Source organism: Megalops cyprinoides, chromosome 24, assembly GCF_013368585.1.
Source record: "Megalops cyprinoides isolate fMegCyp1 chromosome 24, fMegCyp1.pri, whole genome shotgun sequence".
Taxonomy (NCBI): Eukaryota; Metazoa; Chordata; class Actinopteri; order Elopiformes; family Megalopidae; genus Megalops; species Megalops cyprinoides.
Genome location: NC_050606.1, coordinates 687,067 through 709,599, shown reverse-complemented (window position 1 = coordinate 709,599; position 22,533 = coordinate 687,067). Strand labels below are relative to the sequence as shown.

Sequence of the window (22,533 nt, the reverse complement as noted above, 5' to 3'; positions counted from 1 at the left end):
CAGGAACACACCTTACCTCTGACAGACAGTGAGCCTCAACTTTACTGTGTAACATCAAGTACCAAGCTTTCAAGAAAGGACTACTGAAATTCTTTTGATCAGTGTACCTATATTTAACCTGTTTGCTGGAATCACAGCACAATCCAGCTCCACTAAAAAGATCTCACCTCAGACAGATGGTCAGTGTGTAGGCCTGGCCTTGACATGAGTCATCTCCTGTTGCAACACAAAGTCACAAAGACATCATTCACCAGCGTATACATGTCTCTCGCGCTATTCTCTGCCCCATCTCTCCCTCTACACTCTGCCCCATCTCTCCCTGTTTATGATACATTTGCACTCTCACTCACTCACACACACACACACACACACACACACACACACACACACACACACACACACACACACACACACACACAACCACACACTCACACTTCCCTTGGCGGTGGATGGAAAGGGTCTCTTTGATGTCTAGGTCCAGATCATAGCCCTGACATATTCCCTTCTCCTGAGGGCTCAGGATGGCATAGTAGACAGTCTCAACCTGGAGGGAAAGGAGGTGACCATCACTCATCACAGTCACACACACACACACACACACACACAGGATTATTATATATATATATATATATATATATATATATAATTAACCCGTTAATTTTTGCGATTAATTTGAAATATTTAACACGTTAAAAACATTAACGCAAATAACGCAGCTGTGTTTTGTCTACTTCCTGTGGCGGCTGACCTGTGACCTGTGACAACGTGTGCTGCCAAATCAAACCATCCTGGCTAAAGATGGATGAGGACAAGGATGGAGTTTTAGGCGGAAAAAGCTTTCAACTAATAAATACGGGCACCACTCGCAGCTTCACTTCAATCAAAATTTCATGAAGTTACATCATTCTCACCGGTAGTGGCAATATTTTACAATTTCCATGAACAAGTCTCACAAAATGCACTCGGGACTCGGGAATGAGCAGCATCAACGTGCAGGTTGAAATAATTACGTTTTTACTTCTGTTTGGTTTTGCATTTTGTGAGCTGAATGTGTCACAAAGCACACACAAGAAATCCAACAGATATTATAAAGGCAAGCGGTTTAGATACTGTCCAAACTTGAGGCTGTGCATGTGCATGTTTGTTTAGAATATCCACACACAGAACGCTCTACTGCAAGAGCAGTAAAATAATTTTGTATATTTTATAGTACATTTTAAATAAAATGTCATGCACACAACAAACACATTTGGGGCCATGGGTCATATAAAACCAGGTTCCTCACACCTAGTTGGAAAGATTTCACAAACAATGTGTCATTACTGGGGAAAGATGCTATTAAACAATAATATTTGAATTTAAATATACTTCCTTTGTGTTGATTCTACATTAATTCCGTGATTTTACATTTAGATAAATATCCATTATTACAAGCTTCAGTCTTAAGAAGAAAAAGCGATTAATATGTGTATGTGTCTATATAATATTCTATAGAGGCAGCTAGATAGCTAGTTAGCTCACAATAATAGTAATAGTTGCCACTTTATTTTCAAAGGACCACATAATTCTGCAAAATGTTTGGATGATGAACTTGTGCATATCATATTTGAAGAAATGCTGTGAGATTTTACTCCTCCAACAGCAGGGGGCGCCACAGCAGTACTCACCACTATCTTTCCCGTCCCACTGCCCTCTGCCACCATACTGAAATTGCGAAGCTCTGTGAACTGCACGGAAAAACAGAGAACACGTGGACCGCTCTGTTTCTTTATGTTTTTAAACTCCTTGATTCAGAACTGCGTATCATAATCCATGTTTAAAGTAAAGAATTACTCCTTTCAAAATAATGTTTCTAAAACATTGCTGATCTACTGTGAGTGCTGCTGTTCCGTTACCTTTTCAGATCGAGCCACAGCCCAGTTGCTTTTATCGAATGTCCAAGGGATCATGCTCCCCCTGCCGGCAGCAGAGAGCTTCACGGTTAGCCTCCGGTCTGCTGAGGGGGGCTGCTTCAGCTGGTACTCAGCCAGGGCTTGGAAAACCACCATGGTGCACTGCACACAGAGAGAGAGAGAGCTCGGGGTTCTGCTCGGTCTGCGCAGCCGCACTGAATGGGACATGACCCCCTGGCAACACTGCAGGCAAAATTTTGCAGACATATCTTGCAAGTACAAAATATAACTCCTGACAAACTCTTCACTGTCAAAGTTACTAAGTAGAGATAGATCCCGACATACAGCTCACTGACCGCAGCCTGGCACAGAACAAGGCTGATTATTATTAAAATGATTACTTCATGAACGAGTAACATTGTTAGTAACATTGTTATTAACACTGACAATATAATTATCATCAACGTTTTTTTTTAATCTTGACGTTAATGACTGTTGTTTTCACAATTTATGTGTTTTCCATACATTGCTGTGAAAGCTAGTACATGTATGATTGAATAGATGTGATACACATGTATTATTTTATTTTACTTCAGTAATGCAATGTACTTTAGTATAATACATGCACACATGTACACACATGCACATGCATACACACACACAAATGGTGTGGTATGTTCGTAGTTAGCACGGTTACCTGTATGGTTAGCGGGGTTACCTGTATTGTGTGTATGGTAAGTGGGGTTACCTGTGAGGTAAGTGGGGTTACCTGTGTGGTTAGCGGGGTTACCTGTGTGGTTAGCGGAGTTACCTGTGAGGTAAATGGGGTTACCTGTGTGGTTAGCAGGGTTACCTGTGAGGTACATGGGGTTACCTGTGAGGTTAGCAGAGTTACCTGTGAGGTAAGTGGGGTTACCTGTGTGGTTAGCGGGGTTACCTGTGTAGTTAGCAGGGTTACCTGTGAGGTTAGCAGGGTTACTTGTGAGGTAAGTGGGGTTACCTATGTGGTTAGCGGGGTTACCTGTATGGTTAGCAGGGTTACCTGTGAGGTAAATGGGGTTACCTGTGTGGTTAGTAGGGTTACCTGTGTGGTTAGTAGAGTTACCTGTGTGATTAGCGGGGTTACCTGTTTGGTAAGTGGGGTTACCTGTGTGGACCCGTAGCCGCCATTCGCACCAACTCTCTCCATCAGCCAGTGACTCACAGGAGCCGCCTGGTCCAGCTGTCCCAGCTTCAGCAGAGTGAGCAGCGCGTATCCTGTAGCCTCAACACCGACTGCATCATACCCACCCCAGTGAGAGCCATCTGCAGAGACAGGCAGAGAGACAGGAGCAGTGAGAGAGAGACAGGAGTAACGAGAGAGAGACAGGAGCAGTGAGAGAGAGACGGGAGCAGTGAGAGAGAGACAGGAATAACGAGAGAGAGAGGAACAGAGAGAGACAGGAGCAGAGAGAGAGACAGGAGCAGAGAGAGAGACAGGAGCAGTGAGAGAGAGACAGGAATAACGAGAGAGAGACAGGAGCAGAGAGAGAGAGACAGGAGTAATGAGAGAGATACAGGAGCAGTGAGAGAGAGACGGGAGTAACGAGAGAGAGACAGGAATAACGAGAGAGAGAGGAACAGAGAGAGACAGGAGCAGAGAGAGAGAGACAGGAGTAATGAGAGAGAGACAGGAGCAGTGAGAGAGACGTGTACACTTCTAAAGGAATGATGGACAATTATCAGACCCTGGAAAGCCTTTGATGCCTCATCATTCTGCGGAGATGAACTGAGACACTCACCTGATGCAGAAACTCTCTTTAACTGGCTGAGCAGTGTGCTCGACGTTTGGTCCAGCAGGGCCAGGGCGTAGGAGGAAATGGCCACTGAGTAGGGGCTGGACAGGCTGGAGAGGCGACCGCTCAGGTACTGGGAGGCACGCTGCATGCTGCTGGCCAACTCCTGCAGCAGAGCACAGACACACAGAGGAGTGAGACCACAGGTAGGACAGCAGTTCTGCTCAGCTGCTACACATACAGGCACATAACACACACTGTAGATCTGTCTGCTGCTCCACACTGCCCCCTGCTAACCACTGCTGCTCTGAGCCCTGCTGTATGAATGTTTCCAACTCACAGGGACCCTGCTTCGACAGATATGCTTTGCTTCTGCCATGGAGATCAGAACGAACGCGGTGAGAGCTGGATGTTCTCCATCTTTCACGCCACCCTGAGACAGAGAGGAGAGAGAAACAGAGAGAGAGAAAGACAGCTGTTCATCTTGCTTCATGTTGCAGTTGAAACTTCACTGCAGTAGTTGTTAACTGGTGTTGTTTAACAATTGTATGAGTGCATATGGAGAATAACTGTAAGAGACACCGTGTCACATGCAGGTGTTCCCACCTGCGCTGTTTTGGTCGCCTCTTGCCTTCACTTGACCTTAAAGAAGACACCGCTAGCGTGCCTTTTGGAGGAGAGACCGTCATGAGCAAGGCCGCTGTATGCGCTAGGCAGGTGTGAGCTGTGCTGTGTCTCACTCCAGAAGGGGAGTTAAAATGGCTGTTTGGCATATTTAGGGTTAATCTTCTGTTGGTGTGTTAATGTCCAATCACCACCCAGCACAGTGGCCAGCTCTGCTCCTCCAGACCCACATCATTTTTTTATCCGAATTACACAAATTTTACACTAATAAGCAGTTCCTTACATAACAAACTACTGATACAACACAGAGTTTATCACTAATGAGATCAGAGACGGAAAATAACTTCCATACCTGACAGTGGGAAAGAACTGACATCATCAGACCAGACACTGAAGGGTAACTAACATGACCCACATCTGGAGGTGTATGTCACAGCTATGTACTATGTACTACCAGCTATTTGTAGCTGGCAATTGAGCATGAAAAAAAGAATGATATAACTACACAGATACCTCTTCCAGGGTAAAAGCAAACAGACTTACATAATGTTAAAAAAAGGAATGTTTTAAAAATGCATGCAATGGACATATTTTACATGTAAATATTAAAAGAGTGTCCTGTATAGATATGACGAGCTCCCCTAATACTGTTCTGCATTGTTTTTCAGTATCAGAGTCCTGTGTGTAGAACAGTCTTCTGTACAGGTCTTTGGTTTGTGTTTTGTTTAGGAGGATAGTTTGGTTTGCGTTTTGTTTTGGAGGGTATTACCATTAGACTTTTATCATAAACTGGAGCATCTTCTTCAAAGCGGCCATCAGGCGCCTGTCGGTTCCGCACCAGGTATTTCAGCGGGAGACACACGCGATCCTCCTGCACTCCCCCATACAGGGAGGCCAGCGCAAACACCTTGGCCGTGTACGCTGTCACCCTGAAAAACCGCAGGACGCACACCATCAAGCCTTCACAATCAGGATGAGTGCGTAACTGAGGCAATTAAAACACTGCTCCACACTGCTGCCCTGACCACTGCTCCACATTGCTGCTCTGACCACTGCTCCACACTGCTGTCCTGACCACTGCTCCACACTGCTGCTCTGATCACTGCTCCACACTGCTGTCCTGACCACTGTTCCACACTGCTGTCCTGACCACTGCTCCACACTGCTGCTCTGACCGCTGCTCCACACTGCTGCTCTGACCACTGCTCCACACTGCTGCTCTGACCACTGCTCCACACTGCTGTCCTGACCACTGCTCTGTGTATGAATTGGTTTGGTGTCGGGTTGTTATGAAATACCATGTGCTGGATTTTTCGTTGTTATAGGGAGGGTATGAATCATCATTCTTACGATACTGCAGCTGTCTGACATAGCCTGCAGAGAGAGAACGAGCAGTCAGAAAGGTGAGGGTAGGTAAACATCTCCACTGGAGTTGATCTGAAACAGGCAGGATTTGCCTTACATCACTCTGAAGTGGTTCTTCACTTTTTCTCCCACCTTGTTAGGTTTCACTTATAACTTATATATTAGGTCTTCCAATATGTTCTTTTTTATGAATACATTTTATTTAGGTATTGCATAACTTCAAGAAGAGCATTTTATGAAAAATTAGAACAAAGTCAACATGGTGATGTTACACGTTAAATGTCATCATCTAATCAGGACAGTATTATGTACTGTATTTAACTGTTCACTGCTGTATTTATGCAATAAACGTACAGGTTTGGAGTTTGTGTAGCTGCGTAGCTAATATTTGTTTGAGGAGGTAAAAGGAGGTAAAAGCTCCCTCGGTTGCAACATTACAGACAGGTTTGGACAGGTTTGAGTGATGATGTCAGCTAGTCAGTCTGTAACCTGACCAGTGGAGACGCAGCATCACAGAGCTGTTCTAAGCTACTGTTACTTTCACATTCAATGAAAGTTCAATATAACCTCTGTGTCATGGACTGGATCTGTACAGTAGGGGGCAGTATTGTCCTGGTACAGGATGTGGGCTGTTATATTTGCAGCAGGGTATGACATACATGTGCAATCCTGATCAGCCTCTCAGTGCTTGGAACCTGGACGTGCAGAATTATGTTTTAAGCTCCCTGCTCCACACATCACTGTGTCCTCTATTACCAAAGAAGGGGCACAGGGGAGGAGGAGGAGGAAAAGGAGGAAGAGCAGAGGAAAGAGGAGTGTAGAAAAGAGGGAGGGAGAGGTGGAGTTATTTCCTTTTACCTGCTTGGATATATCCCAGAGCCTCCTGCCTCCTCTGTACCCCCACGCTCTCCCAGGCGTTGGCACTGTCCAGGTAGCGTGTGGCAATAAGAGGGGATGTCATGGAGGCCAGGTTCTGCTCCACACACCCACCAGGCATGCGAAGGAGTCCACTCAGAACCGAGCCCGAGAGAGAGTTCTGCACCGTGTCTGTCAGCACGTCCCCTGGTAACAGCAAAAGAAACAACTTCCTGTTTCACTGCCTGCAACAGAGGGCAACTTCCTGCTTTCACACAGCCTCCGTTTCCAACGAGACTCTTTCACACAGCCTCCGTTTCCAACGGGACTCTTTCACACAGCCTCCGTTTCCAAGGAGACTCTTTCACACAGCCTCCGTTTCCGACGGGACTCTTTCACACAGCCTCCGTTTCCAACGAGACTCTTTCACACAGCCTCCGTTTCCAACGAGACTCTTCCACTGTTTATTCATCAGAGAATACATACAAACCATACATTCCTTTAAAAATAACAATGGAAAACGTCAATATTCAGGATATGTTCAACATTTGTACTTCTGGCCAGCAGGGTGTGTTATAGAGGCGGGAGTGTGGAGGTGTGGGAGTGTGGAGGTGTGGGAGTGTGTTATAGAGGCGGGAGTGTGGAGGTGTGGGAGTGTGGAGGTGTGGGAGTCTGGAGGTGTGGGAGTGTGTTATAGAGGCGGGAGTGTGGAGGTGTGGGAGTGTGGAGGTGTGGGAGTCTGGAGGTGTGGGAGTGTGTTATAGAGGCGGGAGTGTGGAGGTGTGGGAGTGTGGAGGTGTGGGAGTCTGGAGGTGTGGGAGTGTGTTATAGAGGCGGGAGTGTGGAGGTGTGGGAGTGTGGAGGTGTGGGAGTGTGGAGGTGTGGGAGTGTGTTATAGAGGCGGGAGTGTGGAGGTGTGGGAGTGTGGAGGTGTGGGAGTCTGGAGGTGTGGGAGTGTGTTATAGAGGCGGGAGTGTGGAGGTGTGGGAGTGTGTTATAGAGGTGGGAGTGTGGAGGTGTGGGAGTGTGGAGGTGTGCGAGTGTGTTATAGAGGCGGGAGTGTGGAGGTGTGCGAGTGTGGAGGTGTGCGAGTGTGTTATAGAGGCGGGAGTGTGGAGGTGTGGGAGTGTGGAGGTGTGGGAGTGTGTTATAGAGGTGCGAGTGTGGAGGTGTGGGAGTGTGTTCTAGAGGTGGGAGTGTGGAGGTGTGCGAGTGTGTTCTAGAGGTGGGAGTGTGGAGGTGTGGGAGTGTGGAGGTGTGCGAGTGTGGAGGTGTGCGAGTGGGTCAGCAATGGAAGCAAACTGAGTGCATATGATTACATATGACAGAACCAAACCGCACAGCAACAGCAGAAACAGCAACAGCAGGAACAGCAACAGCAGCAGGAACAGCAACAGCAGCAGGAACAGCAACAACAGCAGGAACAGCAACAGCAGCAGGAACAGCAACAGCAAAAACAGCAACAGCAGCAGGAACAGCAACAGCAAAAACAGCAGGAACAGCAACAACAGCAGGAACAGCAACAACAGCAGGAACAGCAACAGCAGCAGGAACAGCAACAGCAGAAACAGCAACAGCAGAAACAGCAACAGCAGGAACAGCAACAGCAGCAGGAACAGCAACAGCAGGAACAGCAACAGCAAAAACGGCAACAGCAGGAACAGCAACAGCAGGGCCAAAATGTCTCCACGGTGACCAGTGCCCTGACCCCTTCTGTAAATGTGCAGACAATGACCTGCAGTATTCAGTATTTTCCACCTCAAGGATAACTTTGACTAACTGGTTACCCAGAATGCCCTGCGAGCAGTAACGTTACCAAGCACAGTGATGATGGTTTTTGTCTCGGTGCCTGGAACCCGGAACTCAGGAGGTGGCAGAAGGAAAAACTCCTCCTGCTTCCCACCTGCAGACAAACAGCCAATCAGACAGAAGTGCCAAAATGACATTACCCAGCAAGCCAATCAGCAATCAGACCCAAAAACACATGTTCCTCTCAATTTCATTCAGCAAACAGACCTAAAAATCAGCAAACAGTATGAAAAATTTGAGAAAACTGAGAAATTGAGAAATATGAGAAAAAAATGAATGTCAAAAGAATGTCTATTTAATGTGGGCGGACAGCTATGGAGCTCTAGAGTTGTAGTTACTGATACTGGATATGGCTGAAAAAAGGATTCAGCATTATTACATACCACAATTAGATATACATATACATAAATGTATTAAATCATTGTTATCATTTCACCGCAATGCACAAAGTCACCACCAGAGGCTGACAATGAGTCACTTACTTTTGAAATTTGGTGCCAAAACCTTCACAGTGGTCTTGTTTCTCACTTCTCCTTGGGGCTAGATTATGGAGAGAGGAGGCTCAGCACAGACGTGCCTGCATGTTCAGTAAAATGATATTCCATGGTCCTGCACTGTGTAATCCTCACCACAACAAGCAGAGTTTTCTTCACGCCGTCTCCGAGCTGCTCATCCATGTTGAAGGCTTTCACTGTGATTTCATACTTTCCCACTTTCATGGGAATGATGGTGTAATGCACCACCCTGCTGGACTGTGCGTCCACAGCCACTTCCTGTCTGTACTTCCCCTTCTCACTGGCCAGGCTGCAAATACCCTCAGTTGCCAGCAGGTCCACTGTTACCTGGGAGATCAGGTGAGGAGGGGCGGAGTCAGTCCCCATAGTGATGGAATTTCAGAGAGTGACAGAGAGCCGTTGAGGGAACTAATTTTACAGCACATTGTATAGCCATGCCTTTTAAACACGCTCACTTTGAATTTGAGAACCACAGAGAGATAAGCCAGGCTTGCAGAGTTGATGCAAACAGTTGTCATCCTGTGTTCCCCTTCAGGGGATGTGGGGTGGGATGCCAGCTTGTAAGAACTGTGTGGTTGTAAAAAATATTTTTACGGAGGTGCATAATGTTCAGCTATGACTGTGTTTTCAGCTCTGATTGGAGAAGCATTTGCATTTTCTCTGAGCAACTCTGCACCACAAGCCCCTCTTTGTCAAAGTTACTCTGCTTATTAAGTAGAAGGTTTTGGCATCCATTCCTTTTAAAAGCCAATAATTAAGAAATTGTGTTTAGCTGAATTGTTAACATACAAGTGCAAATTCCCTCTCCAAATAACTTACACAGTGAGGAAGCGAACGATTAAAAAATAATACTGTAAGAGGTTAGACAACATCAAAAGCACAGGTAGCAATTTTCTTTGATTTTTCCTTCATGCAGTTTCCTCATTTAATTATTCTGTCCATTTATATATTTTTATATTTTTGAAGATTTCTCAGACGTGATTGTATTCATGTGTTTATCGGACTCAACCAAACTTCACCACAGCATCTACATGGTATCTAAGGAAAACACTTCATCACTATGGTCAGTGATGCCAGCATGACATGGGAATATTCTGGCTTATTATCAGAAAAAGTGTTGATCCGGGTGTCAAAGTATGTATGTGTTAGCAATTTGAAATTTGTTTTGTTGTTTAAACAATAATGCTGTGCTGATGTCTTATTGGGCTAATGTAACTGTAACCCACATAACTTTGAAAATGTTAGTTTTAATTGGTACCTAATTATTTTGGAAAAAAAAAATGCCTTCCATGTGGGCTCAAACTGGTTGAGCTGGAACTGAGATTAAGTTTCTTCACTTGTTCTGTAACTGAACGGAAAAAGTCCCCCAGATTTAGTGAGCCAGCCAGGAGACACAGCAGGTCTGGTCCAGGACAAACACATGCTCTTTCAGTGTGACAGGAGGTAACCCTCTCCATTTATACGGGAGGATCCAGCTGAATTCCTCACCCATGTGCATATAGAAGGCTGACACGGCCTGCAGGTATAGGAGCAAGACAGACCGAATGGAGACAAGCGCCCAGTCTAAAGTTCTCAATGACTAATGCCTTCCATCCTTCATATGAATGTGCCAGAAAGGCCACAGTGGGCCTTATCTACCTCTGTCAGTCCTGTTAATCTCAGTTTTGGTTCATGGAGGTCAGTTTTCCTATTCACAAATCTTTGATTCTTCTGTGTCTCAGGGTTTGTGATTTTTAAAGCTTTCTTTCATGTGTTGAATATTTCTTTTACCAGACATACAAAAGGGGTCACAAATTCCTTCACTCAACATGAAGACTTAATGTCTTGTGCTTTGTGTGTAAGTAACATGGTCCTTTTTAAAATAAACTGCACAGCCACTGTAAGCTACCTGAGACAGTGCTGGTATTTTTGTGTATCAGTCCAAGATATGTGTTGAGTTTGCCTTTATTCTATAGATGAGTTGGAGGGGGATAATCCAAAATAAGAGAGACATACTAGCAATATGAGACAGAGCGGGACACAGAGATGCTGTAGCGTCAGAGAGGGACATACCAAAAGTGGATCGTCAAAGGAGTAGAAGTTATGCACGACTGCTTTGATTTCCACTTGCTCTTTGTGGACAACAGAGTAAGGCAAACGTAGGTCCACAAAGAAGTGTTTCTTCGCTACGACTTCCAAGGGTTCGGCCACACACACTCCTGTAGGGAACAGATGTAATTATTCGATCAGGAACGCCAAAGCCAGCGCTCGGAAACAGACTGATATGTAGCAATATTCTGCAGCCACATTACTCATGGCTACTTTAATTCTGCTGGGAATTCTACAAAAAATTATTAACTAGGCAAAAAATAACTGCTCCCAACTGAACACCTCAATCTCAATCCAATCAAACATTCATGGTTCAGCAGTAGTTTTTCCTTCATACCATGTTTTAGTTTCTTTTCAGGATGGAAATACGGAGGTCACCGTGTATTATATTGAAGTAATAGTATAATAGTAATAGTATAAATCTTTTTTTATTATTATTTTTCTCATTATCGCCCTCTGTCAGGTGCTCTGGCGTTACCCATAGGTAACATTTTGTAATCAATGTTTGCATTAAGTACACTTCAGTGGTGGAATTTTAGGATAAAAAATACTATTGAGCTGAATGTTTTCAGCTATTGTGCCAAGCCACCACCTGAAACTATCACACCCCCATTACATATACTCAGAATGAGAACTAACAAAAACAAGGTGAAAATGATCAGCTGCAGTAAAGCTATTATTTTCCCATTTTTGTAGTCTCTACATAACATTTACATTTATTTATTTAATCCCTACCTGTTTTGGTAGATGCACTGATGGCCAGGAACTGCCATGTAGTGATGGAGTCCTTTAGTGCAACAAGTTCCTCATGGATACCAAGGCTGGCGGTGTGGGAGTAAGAACAAAAAGACTGAAATTAAATTCTGCACCCATCAAAATGCTCTGTTGGCCTGTGACAAGCACGGCACTGAGCAGCACAGCCTTACCCATCATCCCCTATTTCAGTCAGTTCCTTTGTGACCCACATCCAGCTGGCATCGAACCGGAAACGCACTGTGATCCTCTCTTCAAAACTGCTTTCAGTATCTGAAAGGGGAAATCATAAAATTATGAGCGTGTATGTTTGCCAACCTTAGCCAAGGTTTCACAAATACAGGTAGAGCTTGTTATTCGCACCCTATCCTTGATTCTTTGGTACCGTTAGCTAGCTTTCATTATAGCATTTGTCACACTCCACATTAAAGAGATTTGGATTAACATGCTAGTTTGCTAATTACACGAATGACACTGCACATAAAAATATATTTTGCCTGTTTGTGTGTGGGCGGCTTAAGAGTAATAGCTGCAATATTATTAAAGAGAAGGTTGCTAGCTAGCTAACATTAGCTCACTCAGGGCCAAAGTCGGAAATGGTTTTAAACATTAAAGCGACCACCGGACCAGCGGAGAGGAGCTTCCTGAGAGAGAAAGAGAAACTGTTCATCAGCTGGTAACGACAGAGCCTTAGTGATATGACATACGTGAATGACAGCTGTCATCACACACGCAAAGCTGGAAACACGAAAATAGCGAATGTTTTGTTTGTGTGCAATTAGTGTAATTTCTAGTTTTTTTTTGTGTAAGTTTTATAATGCAGGGTCTACACTGAGCAGTCTCAGTTGCCATAATTACTATCTGAAGGCATCTCCCTGCAGAGCACTACATCTCCACAAGATGGTGGTTTCAGAATTAGACTAATAAGATGGCCCTTCTCCTGACAAACAACCACTGCTTGGTATCCTCTGTCATTTTTAAATCTGCTAATCCATGTTTCAGAAAGAGTTCAGATTATAGTTTAGGATATTTACACTTATTATTGTTCTCTGGTGCCTAGTGTTTAAAATATTTTTTTCTTATGCATTCGTGACATAAAGCAATATTGTTACTCCATTCCATCACATGGCTATTGATTTTTTTTTTCTTTTGCTTCCATGGTTATTCAAAGGATTTATGTAAGTCTTCATGTATGTATTTATGCATTCATGCTGAAATTTCAGATTGTTAGATGATGCAGTTTTTTGATTAAAGATGAGCGATCCTGTTAATACTGTAACAGTCAAAGTGTGTAGGATTACTATGTTTCATACGTAATTTTAACGTGTCCTAATTGATGATGTTAACAAATTATTCTTTTTAGGGAATTTGTTCACCAGTCTGTGTCTTAACTCATTCACTGTATGCTTAATGTTGTAAGATTTAATTTTGTACTAAATTAAACTATATTTAAATCTGGCAGATCAAAGCAAATTTTGAAGTCAGTGCAAGCAATAGTACAAGCCAAAGTTAAACGGTAGAATGTACAAGCCAAAGTTAAACGGTAGAAACTTGAGGAGTTTGGCTGTTTTGCTAACATCAGGCCACGGTTGGTTAGATGGACGAAATAACTGTGGCACAACAGCCTTTACTAATGTTGTGCCACTGAAGCTTTTTGGACAGGTATATGTTGCTGTAGTATTGTCTACTCACTGCGGGACCAGATCAGCTCTTTGGTGGTGTAGCGTTGTCTCTCCTTTAGGACAGTCTGGCAGCACTGAAGGAAGGCTTGCACACACTCTGCCCTCTCTGTGATGTACAGCGACCGCTTCTCGCAGGTGTAGTCCAGGGGGAAGTCCGTCATGCCGTCACGGCAACACTTCTTCAGCAGAGCATCATGGTACTTGCTCTCTGGGGTCACATCATACGGTTCAGCAGCTCAGACATGCATCACTGACTCAAAACAACAAATTTTGCCACTCCCACTGCCCAAACAGCCAATTGCATCACAGAGACTACAGCTCTTGTTATTCCCGCTTCCTGACACAACCAATCACATCATTACTGAGAATAGTGGTCAGTATTTTATGCACACTGAAGGTGTAAGCAAGACTTGCTGAGTGATTGTATCATTACTCAGCCACAAACAATCTTTGCATGTTAAAATAGCTAACAATTAAAAAACTGAGACATCACCTAGCACCGAACCCTACTAAAACTCCATGCAGGGTCAACACGTTGGAATACCATGCCCACCAGTTTTAAGACAAAGCGGGTACCTGTGTTTGCCAATGGCAGCCATGACCATGCAGTTTATTGCCACATTCAACACCTGAGGTCATACCTGAGAGTCTGACACACACACAGGTCATACCCGAGAGTCTAACACACACACAGGTCATACCTGAGAGTCTGACACACACACAGGTCATACCTGAGAGTCTGACACACACACAGGTCATACCCGAGAGTCTAACAGATACACAGGTCATACCTGAGCGTCTGACACACACACAGGTCATACCCGAGAGTCTAACACACACACAGGTCATACCCAAGAGTCTAACACACACACAGGTCATACCTGAGAGTCTGACACACACACAGGTCATACCCGAGAGTCTAACAGATACACAGGTCATACCTGAGCGTCTGACACATACACAGGTCATACCCGAGAGTCTAACACACACACAGGTCATACCCAAGAGTCTAACAGATACACAGGTCATACCTGAGCGTCTGACACACACACAGGTCATACCCGAGAGTCTAACACACACACAGGTCATACCTGAGAGTCTGACACACACAGGAATCCATACCCGAGAGTCTGACACACACACAGGTCATACCCAAGAGTCTGACACATACACAGGTCATACCCGAGAGTCTGACACACACACAGGTCATACCTGAGAGTCTGACACACACAGGAATCCATACCCGAGAGTCTGACACACACAGGAATCCATACCCGAGAGTCTGACACACACACAGGTCATACCCGAGAGTCTGACACACACACAGGTCATACTCGAGAGTCTGACACACACACAGGTCATACCCGAGAGTCTGACACACACACAGGTCATACCCGAGAGTCTGACACACACACAGGTCATACCCGAGAGTCTAACACACACAGGAATCCATACCCGAGAGTCTGACACACACAGGAATCCATACCCGAGAGTCTGACACACACACAGGTCATACCCGAGAGTCTGACACACACACAGGTCATACCTGAGAGTCTGACACACACACAGGTCATACCTGAGAGTCTGACACACACAGGAATCCATACCCAAGAGTCTGACACACACAGGAATCCATACCCGAGAGTCTGACACACACAGGAATCCATACCCGAGAGTCTGACAGGAACGATAGACTCACAGCTTCACTCACCCAGCTGAGACTTAATTTCTGCTAAAGTCACCGCACGTTTTCGTCTTTGTAGGCTCTCAGTGGGACAGACATGATCTGGGAGACAGAGAGAGGGAGGGGGAGAGGGAGGGGGAGAGAGGGAGAGGGAGAGAGGGAGAGGGAGGGGGAGAGAAGGGGAGGGGGGAGAGAGGGAGAGGGAGAGAGGGAGAGGGAGGGGGAGAGAGGGAGAGGGAGAGAGGGAGAGGGAGAGGGGGGGAGAGGGAGGGGGAGGGGGAGAAGCAGAAGTAGCTTTCTGAGCTCCTGAGTTGTAGAAGGTGTTTAATTTACATAATTTAGGCAGAACGAAAGAAAAAATAATATAGATCAGTAGGAAGGCACAAATGATAACAGAACAAACTAAGAAGCTGTGCTGTGAACATAAAGACTTAAAATTGAATAAAAGTAAAGGGAAGGAAGTAAAGCGAGAAAGACAGAATCAAACATCAGTTCTGAAAATATAACAATAAAAAGAAGAGAGAATTCACAGTTTTAATTTGGAATGGAAGAAAATGTATTTGAATCAAATTAGGAGGAAACAATTATGCAAAATGTTGGAAGTCAGACCAGTCTGGCAGTCTGGCAGTCTATACCTACAACAGGCAAACCAGAGCCTAAGAGAGGAGCTGTTTCAAAAAGAGGCTTAGGAGACATGAATTGCAGGATCAGAGGGGGCTCCTTAGGCCAACGTACAAGCAGTTTGAATCCTGGTAACAGTGTGGGAGTCATGACATGTACACCGCCTCCTATATAAATACACTATATGGACAAAAGTATTCGGACGCCTGATCATTACATTGTAATGACATTGCATTCAAATACATATACTTTAATATGGAGTTGGTCCCCCTTTTGCAGCTATAACAGCTTCCACTCTTCTTGGAAGGCTTTCCACAAGATTTTGGAGTGTTTCTGTGGGAATTTGCGCCCATTCATTCTGTAGAGCATTCATGAGGTCAGGCACTGATGTTGGACGAGAAGGCCTGGCTCGCTATCTCCGTTCCAGTTCATCCCAAAGGTGCTCGATGGGGTTGAGGTCAGGGCTCTGTGCGGGCCAGTCAAGTTCTTCCACACCAAACTCATCAAACCATGTCTTTATAGTCCTTGCTTTGTGCACTGAATAATAGAAAAGGGCCTTCCCCAAACTGTTGCCACAAAGTTGGAAGCATAGCATTGTCCAAAATGTCTTGGTTTGCTGAAGCATTAAGATTGCCCTTCAGTGGAGATAAGGGGCCTAGCCCAAACCCTGAAAAACAGGTGTGGCCAAATACTTCTGTCCATATAGTGTACATGCTAATGTGAGACAGTCTGGAAGGGAGAGAGATGAAGGCGGAAAAAGAGAGGGAGGGAGAGTAAGAGAGAGAGGGAAGGAGATGGAGGAAGAGGGAGAAGTACATTTGAAAATGATAGGATAAAAGAAATTGAGGAGGTACTAGATAAGATCCTTTTTAATACGCGAAATCTGGTGTGTAGTGTTTCAGAGTTGAGGGGGTATCATACTCTGTCTGGGCGGGGTCTTGGTCCCCGAGCTGGAGAGGAAAAGCAGTCCTGCATCTGTAAAGATGCCCATGTTGTTTCGCCCCCCTCCCCGCGTGCACCCCATGTCCTCGTCCTCCACAGCGTCCCAGATCTGCAGGGAGAGGGCGAGAACGTGATGATCAGTAAAGACCTTTACATACAAGATGGCTCAGTTGTAACTCTTACATTCTCAGATTTGTTGTTACATATAATGATAATAATAAAAATAAAAATATTAATAATAATAATAATAAAAGTAGAGTTGATGAGTTTTACATTTTACATTTAAACATTTTAAAACACAAATTCAAGCACCGTAACTAGCGTGACTATCTGCATAACTCTGATATCCAGTGCGAAGCTTTGATTTGGTGCCAGTTTCAAAGCAACGGTGACCCTGAGACCCAAATGCACTACTGAGGGTGTTTCCTGTATGGGTAACATCAATGAGCCTATACTGCATCCTGGAGCCTTTTTTCCTGGAGTGGGAGTGACTGAATGACACCCCCCTTACTCTACACACACAGAAGGGCTCCACTGGAACCTGTAGACACTGAACTGACAGGTGTGGCCTTACCTCTGTGTAAGTGTAGAGGGGGTAGATTACAGTTATTGCTGTGTAAGTGTAGAGGAGGAAGCTGTAAGTTGAGTGTAAGTGTAGAAGGGGGCAGCTGTGTTAGGTGTAAGTGTAGAGGGGAAAAGTTGTAAGTTAAGTGTAAGTGTAGAGGAGGAAGCTGCAAGTTAAGTGTAAGTGTAGAAGGGGGCAGCTGTGTTAGGTGTAAGTGTAGAGGGGAAAAGTTGTAAGTTAAGTGTAAGTGTAGAGGAGGAAGCTGTAAGTTATGTTAAGTATAGGGGGGTGGATGGTCACCTTGGACTGAGTGAGCCTGCCCTTATTGCTCAGTGCATACACAGCCTTGTCCACAGCCACCAGCCCCACCCTGGCGCCTGGGTCTCCTTTCACATGCAGCCGGAATGAGCCCGCAGGCCTGTACTCATTCCTCTTTTTCGGAATGGACAGCTGGAGCTGAGAGAGAGGGAAAAGCGTGGATAGCTCATATTTTGAAACATACATCACTGATTTTCTCTTCTGCACTAGTCATGAGCCTGCACCTTGAGAAAGTCAGTATTACTGCCATTGCTCTTCAATACCAGATGGAACTGGGCTGATCTGACACAGTTATATGAGAGAATCTCTGAATGAGAATGTGAGTATCCAAGCCTCATAGGAGGAATGTGCAAGTCTCGGAGTCTAAGCCTTATGAGTCTCAGAGTCTAAGCCTTATATGTCTCAGAGTCTAAGCATTATACATCTCAGAGTCTAAGCCTTATGAGTCTCAGAGTCTAAGCCTTATATGTCTCAGAGTCTAAGCATTATACATCTCAGAGTCTAAGCCTTATGAGTCTCGGAGTCTAAGCCTTATATGTCTCAGAGTCTAAGCATTACACGTCTCAGAGTCTAAGCCTTATGAGTCTCAGAGTCTAAGCCTTATATGTCTCAGAGTCTAAGCATTATACGTCTCAGAGTCTAAGCCTTATGAGTCTCAGAGTCTAAGCCTTATATGTCCCAGAGTCTAAGCCTTATGAGTCTCAGAGTCTAAGCCTTATGAGTATCATAGTCTAAGCCGTATACGTCTCAGAGTCTAAACCTTATGAGTCTCAGAGTCTAAGCCTTATATGTCCCAGAATCTAAGCCTTATGAGTCTCAGAGTCTAAGCCTTATGAGTCTCAGAGTCTAAGCCTTATGAGTCTCAGAGTCTAAGCCTTATGAGTCTCAGAGTCTAAGCCATATACGTCTCAGAGTCTAAGCCTTATGAGTCTCAGAGTCTAAGCCTTATGAGTCTCAGAGTCTAAGGCTTATAAGTCTCAGAGTGTAAGCCTTATGAGTCTCAGAGTCTAAGCCGTATACGTCTCAGAGTCTAAACCTTATGAGTCTCAGAGTCTAAGCCTCACTCTCTGATGTGCGAGTCTCAGTGCTCCTCCCCCTCACTCACCGTGCCCATGCAGACATCCTCCACATCGACCCACAGCGAGTCTGACACGATCTCCTGACCGCGCTGCGGCACGGAGTAATAGGCCACCAGACGGAAAGAAGGGAGCATTTCAGGAGTGACCTTCAGGGACTGTTTCATGACTTTCTGTCCCGCTGTCACCGGCCACTTCCCCTTCTGGATGATCTGACCCCTGCTCACCACCTGTCACATTCAGACAGAACCCCTTCATCTCCCTCTCCTGGGATAGGCTGCAACTTAGCTTTGAATAAAAACAAATACTAACATGCTGACATTCATTTTGCATGCCAGACAGGTGGTAAAGATTCTGATAAGGAGCAACATTTCCAGCCCTCTGCTCTGCATTCTCATTTGCATCAATCAAGGCTGAAATGCTGTGAGAATCCCTAGTGAAAGCAACACTCACACTCCACTAATTTGTGAGATTTGTCTATTAAGATGTGTTTTTATGGGGGTAGTTTACCATGAAGGAAATGGAATCAGTTGGGAGATTCTGCCCAGCATCCTTGTTGTAGAAGTTGATGGAAATGGGGAGCAGTTTCCCCTCAGATTTGAGAGACTCTCCTTCTTTCTCCGAGAAGGACACCATAGTATCGCTCACACTGAGATGCAGATATTCTTTGACGCTTGCCGTCTGATAGGCTGAGAGGGTTATCTTTCCGCTGGCCTGGTGATTTTCAGGCAGATTGGTGTCACTTGTCGTCACTGTGACAGTCTTCACACTCTCATTGTCTCCTGTGTTGACGCTGAGAATGGCCATTCCATGGCTGTCCGTATTTGCGCTTTGATCCACCGCCTTCACTGTGACCCCAGCAGCTGGGGAGCCGTCTGTATGGGTCAGGTACACCTGCACAGGGAGGGAGAAGAGGAGGAATTGATAAAGAGTCACATTCCCAGCAGTAGCACTCTGACAGGAGGAGTGGAATGAGCAATGGAATTGTGATGAAAAGAACCACAGCCAATCACACTCACACAGACCATCACCCTCAGCCAATCACACTCACACAGGCCACCACCCACAGCCAATCAAACTCACACAGACCATCACCCACAGCCAATCAAACTCACACAGACCATCACCCTCAGCCAATCACACTCACACAGACCATCACCCTCAGCCAATCACACTCACACAGGCCACCACCCACAGCCAATCACACTCACACAGGCCACCACCCACAGCTAATCAAACTCACACAGACCATCACCCACAGCCAATCATACTCACATACAGCCCAAATGGCAGGCCAGGCTTGAAGTATCTGGAGGACTTGGTGAACTCGATTCTGTAGGGAGACTTGGCCACTTTGATGTTTGTGAGCTCTGCTGACACAATGTCGCTGCCTATAGGAGGATAAAAGAAAAAATAAGGCTAAATGTGCACGAGCTGGGGGCAGCGACTCTTCTTTATGCTGCATTGCTGAAACATGCTGAACACTCTTCCTATTGCTCCTAACGTGCCTGACTCCAGGGTATTGATTTGGATGTTTGTATGTAAGTATGAGTAAGACCATTAGTACTGTATGTATGAATGTATGAGTAAGAGCATTAGTACTGTATGTATGAATGTATGAGTAAGAGTATTAGTACTGCATGTATGAATGTATGAGTAAGAGTATTAGTACTGCATGTATGAATGTATGAGTAAGAGCATTAGTACTGTATGTATGAATGTATGAGTAAGAGCATTAGTACTGCATGTATGAATGTATGAGTAAGAGTATTAGTACTGTATGTATGAATGTATGAGTAACAGCATTAGTACTGTACGTATGAGTATCCCACACACCTGTGATGGTGAAGACTGTGGCTCTCACATAGATGGAATCACCCACAATACTGTTAATGTTCTTAACAGCAGTAATTTGGTCTCGCAGCAGGGTGGCCTTGGTTGTTCCTGACTGAAGGACAGACAGATTGAGGAAATCATCACTGCTTTTGCTTTTCAACAGTCCTGTTCCATTTCAGCTTATTCACGTCTTGATCAATGGCCCATCAGTTTTGCACAGATAAGAGCCCTCTGGCTGATTCACTGTCCTTACCTGCAGGACGACCCTCTGCAGAGAAGCCGGGAAGCTGGTTCTTCTACCCTCACTGTCAATGTGTCCAAACACAACGTAGGCAGAGCCCTCTACATCAACACCAAACAAGTATCTGAGGGAGAGAAGGAGAAGGGGAAAGAGAGACAGAGGAACATTCACCTCTTAAACAAGCTTTAACGGACAGCTGTTAAAAAGTTGGAAATAGGAAAAAAGCTTTTAAAAAGTCTTAAAAACAAAACAAATGCACAAAATAAAATCAGAAACTCACAAAGCCAGACAAAGCAAGCTTGTGCACACTGTGACCCACTGCCATTACTAAGATGCAGATAATGTCCACAAAGGAACCTTTTATTAACATCATGCATCACTCAGCCACAGAGAGTGAAAGAGACCTCATGGCATTTACTAATAAAACATGACCAGGACAGCTGGATATTTAGAGTTTCAATAATTTTCCATAGTATTGTCTATAACAAACATGACATTTAACATTATCATAACTACTGTTTTATCCTGTGTATCTCTGTTCATTCATTGGTAATGAATGGTATGTATATGTTCACACAAATAAAAGGAACTGAACTGACCTGAAATGAACTGTGAAAGAGGAGGAAGAATTAGAGTCTTTGTTATATTATGCATTCCTCCAATCACTTACTCAGAGACTGAGTATCATCTGAAGAGCATATTCTTTGAAAATGAGCTGATAAAAGGAAGTCTGCTTGATTTCGCTCCTCTGGCACACAGGTATAGTGGAATATGCTGCACCTGCTGCGTGTTATTGTGCAGTTCTGCAGTTACCTGGCCTGAATATCCACACTGAACTCTCCATCATCCACATGAAAATACTTCTTGCTTGGTTTTAGAGTCACTTCAAATGTTGGCAGTACTGTCAATGGAAAACAAGAAAACAGTTAGGCATGACGAGCTGTGTCAGAGCAAAGAGAGTGCGTTATGAGCTGTGTCAGAGCAAAGAGAGTGCGTTATGAGCTGTGTCAGAGCAAAGAGAGTGCGTTATGAGCTGTGTCAGAGCAAAGAGAGTGTGTGTGCCCTGGTTCCTCACCATGTTTTTTCACCTCAAATTCAGAGGAAGCAAGAATGTCTTCATGGTTCTGCAGCTTTGCCTCCAGAGTCCATGAACCTTCTCTGGGAAGCAAACACAGTGTGTATTATATATGCATATTCATACCTGACCACCCCTGTATGTCCACACCTACACATTGGGCTGTATTTCAATTTATAATAAGATTTTACAAACACACACACACACACACACACACACACCTCATCTTACATATGTGGCCTGTGTGAGTGAATGTTGAGGTAGTGACTCTTACTTGATGACCTCTGGCAGGGGGTAACTGCTGCTGAAGATTCCATTGTCCACAGTTTTACTTGTTAGCTGTTCTATAATGATCCCCTGTGTGTTCTGACAGCAGAGACCACAAACAAACATCCCTCAGTTCACAGCGTTTCTGTTGCTCACATCACACACATTTCTTACATCACAAGCCATTTTTTAATAAAAGCTGTTTTGAATCCCTTTAACAGAATGGACCCCCCACCAATTTTACCCCTATTTCACTACTATTATTGGTGTTAGTACAGTTAGCAGCAGTGTGAAGCAGTGGTCAGAGCAGCAGTCAGAGCAGCAGTATGGAGCAGCGGTCAGGGCAGCAGTGTGGAGCAGCGGTCAGAGCAGCAGTGTGGTGCACTGGTTAGTGCAGCAATATGAGAAGTTGTAAGAATTCCATTTTTTTGTTAGCTTAACCGCTGTGCAAAGGGAATTATTGCAGGCAGTTACATGGAAAAGACACTTTCTTTGTTTTGATAAATGTGAGTTTTTAATTTTAATTTTTTTAACCCATTTTAACATTTTA

The 22,533-nt window shown here is 44.7% G+C and overlaps 1 protein-coding gene across 1 annotated transcript in view; it reads right to left on the bottom strand.

Moving 5' to 3' along the window:
- Positions 1–22,533, bottom strand: part of LOC118771012 (complement C3-like) — a 35,110-nt gene that overhangs the window by 9,736 nt on the left and 2,841 nt on the right. The window contains exons 5-32 of the mRNA XM_036518841.1: positions 21,991–22,082; positions 21,717–21,799; positions 21,455–21,542; positions 20,654–20,765; positions 20,401–20,512; positions 19,840–19,955; positions 19,075–19,458; positions 18,594–18,794; positions 17,471–17,626; positions 16,585–16,714; positions 15,070–15,144; positions 13,369–13,566; positions 11,850–11,949; positions 11,659–11,744; positions 10,888–11,033; positions 8,950–9,162; positions 8,803–8,860; positions 8,328–8,414; positions 6,515–6,718; positions 5,590–5,665; positions 5,061–5,220; positions 4,008–4,100; positions 3,674–3,833; positions 3,040–3,197; positions 1,896–2,054; positions 1,668–1,727; positions 439–544; positions 168–216 (exon numbers count right to left, since the gene is read on the bottom strand). Of these exons, the coding sequence (XP_036374734.1) occupies positions 168–216; positions 439–544; positions 1,668–1,727; positions 1,896–2,054; positions 3,040–3,197; positions 3,674–3,833; positions 4,008–4,100; positions 5,061–5,220; positions 5,590–5,665; positions 6,515–6,718; positions 8,328–8,414; positions 8,803–8,860; positions 8,950–9,162; positions 10,888–11,033; positions 11,659–11,744; positions 11,850–11,949; positions 13,369–13,566; positions 15,070–15,144; positions 16,585–16,714; positions 17,471–17,626; positions 18,594–18,794; positions 19,075–19,458; positions 19,840–19,955; positions 20,401–20,512; positions 20,654–20,765; positions 21,455–21,542; positions 21,717–21,799; positions 21,991–22,082 (3,662 nt within the window). The remainder of the gene's footprint in view (positions 1–167; positions 217–438; positions 545–1,667; positions 1,728–1,895; positions 2,055–3,039; positions 3,198–3,673; positions 3,834–4,007; positions 4,101–5,060; positions 5,221–5,589; positions 5,666–6,514; positions 6,719–8,327; positions 8,415–8,802; positions 8,861–8,949; positions 9,163–10,887; positions 11,034–11,658; positions 11,745–11,849; positions 11,950–13,368; positions 13,567–15,069; positions 15,145–16,584; positions 16,715–17,470; positions 17,627–18,593; positions 18,795–19,074; positions 19,459–19,839; positions 19,956–20,400; positions 20,513–20,653; positions 20,766–21,454; positions 21,543–21,716; positions 21,800–21,990; positions 22,083–22,533) is intronic.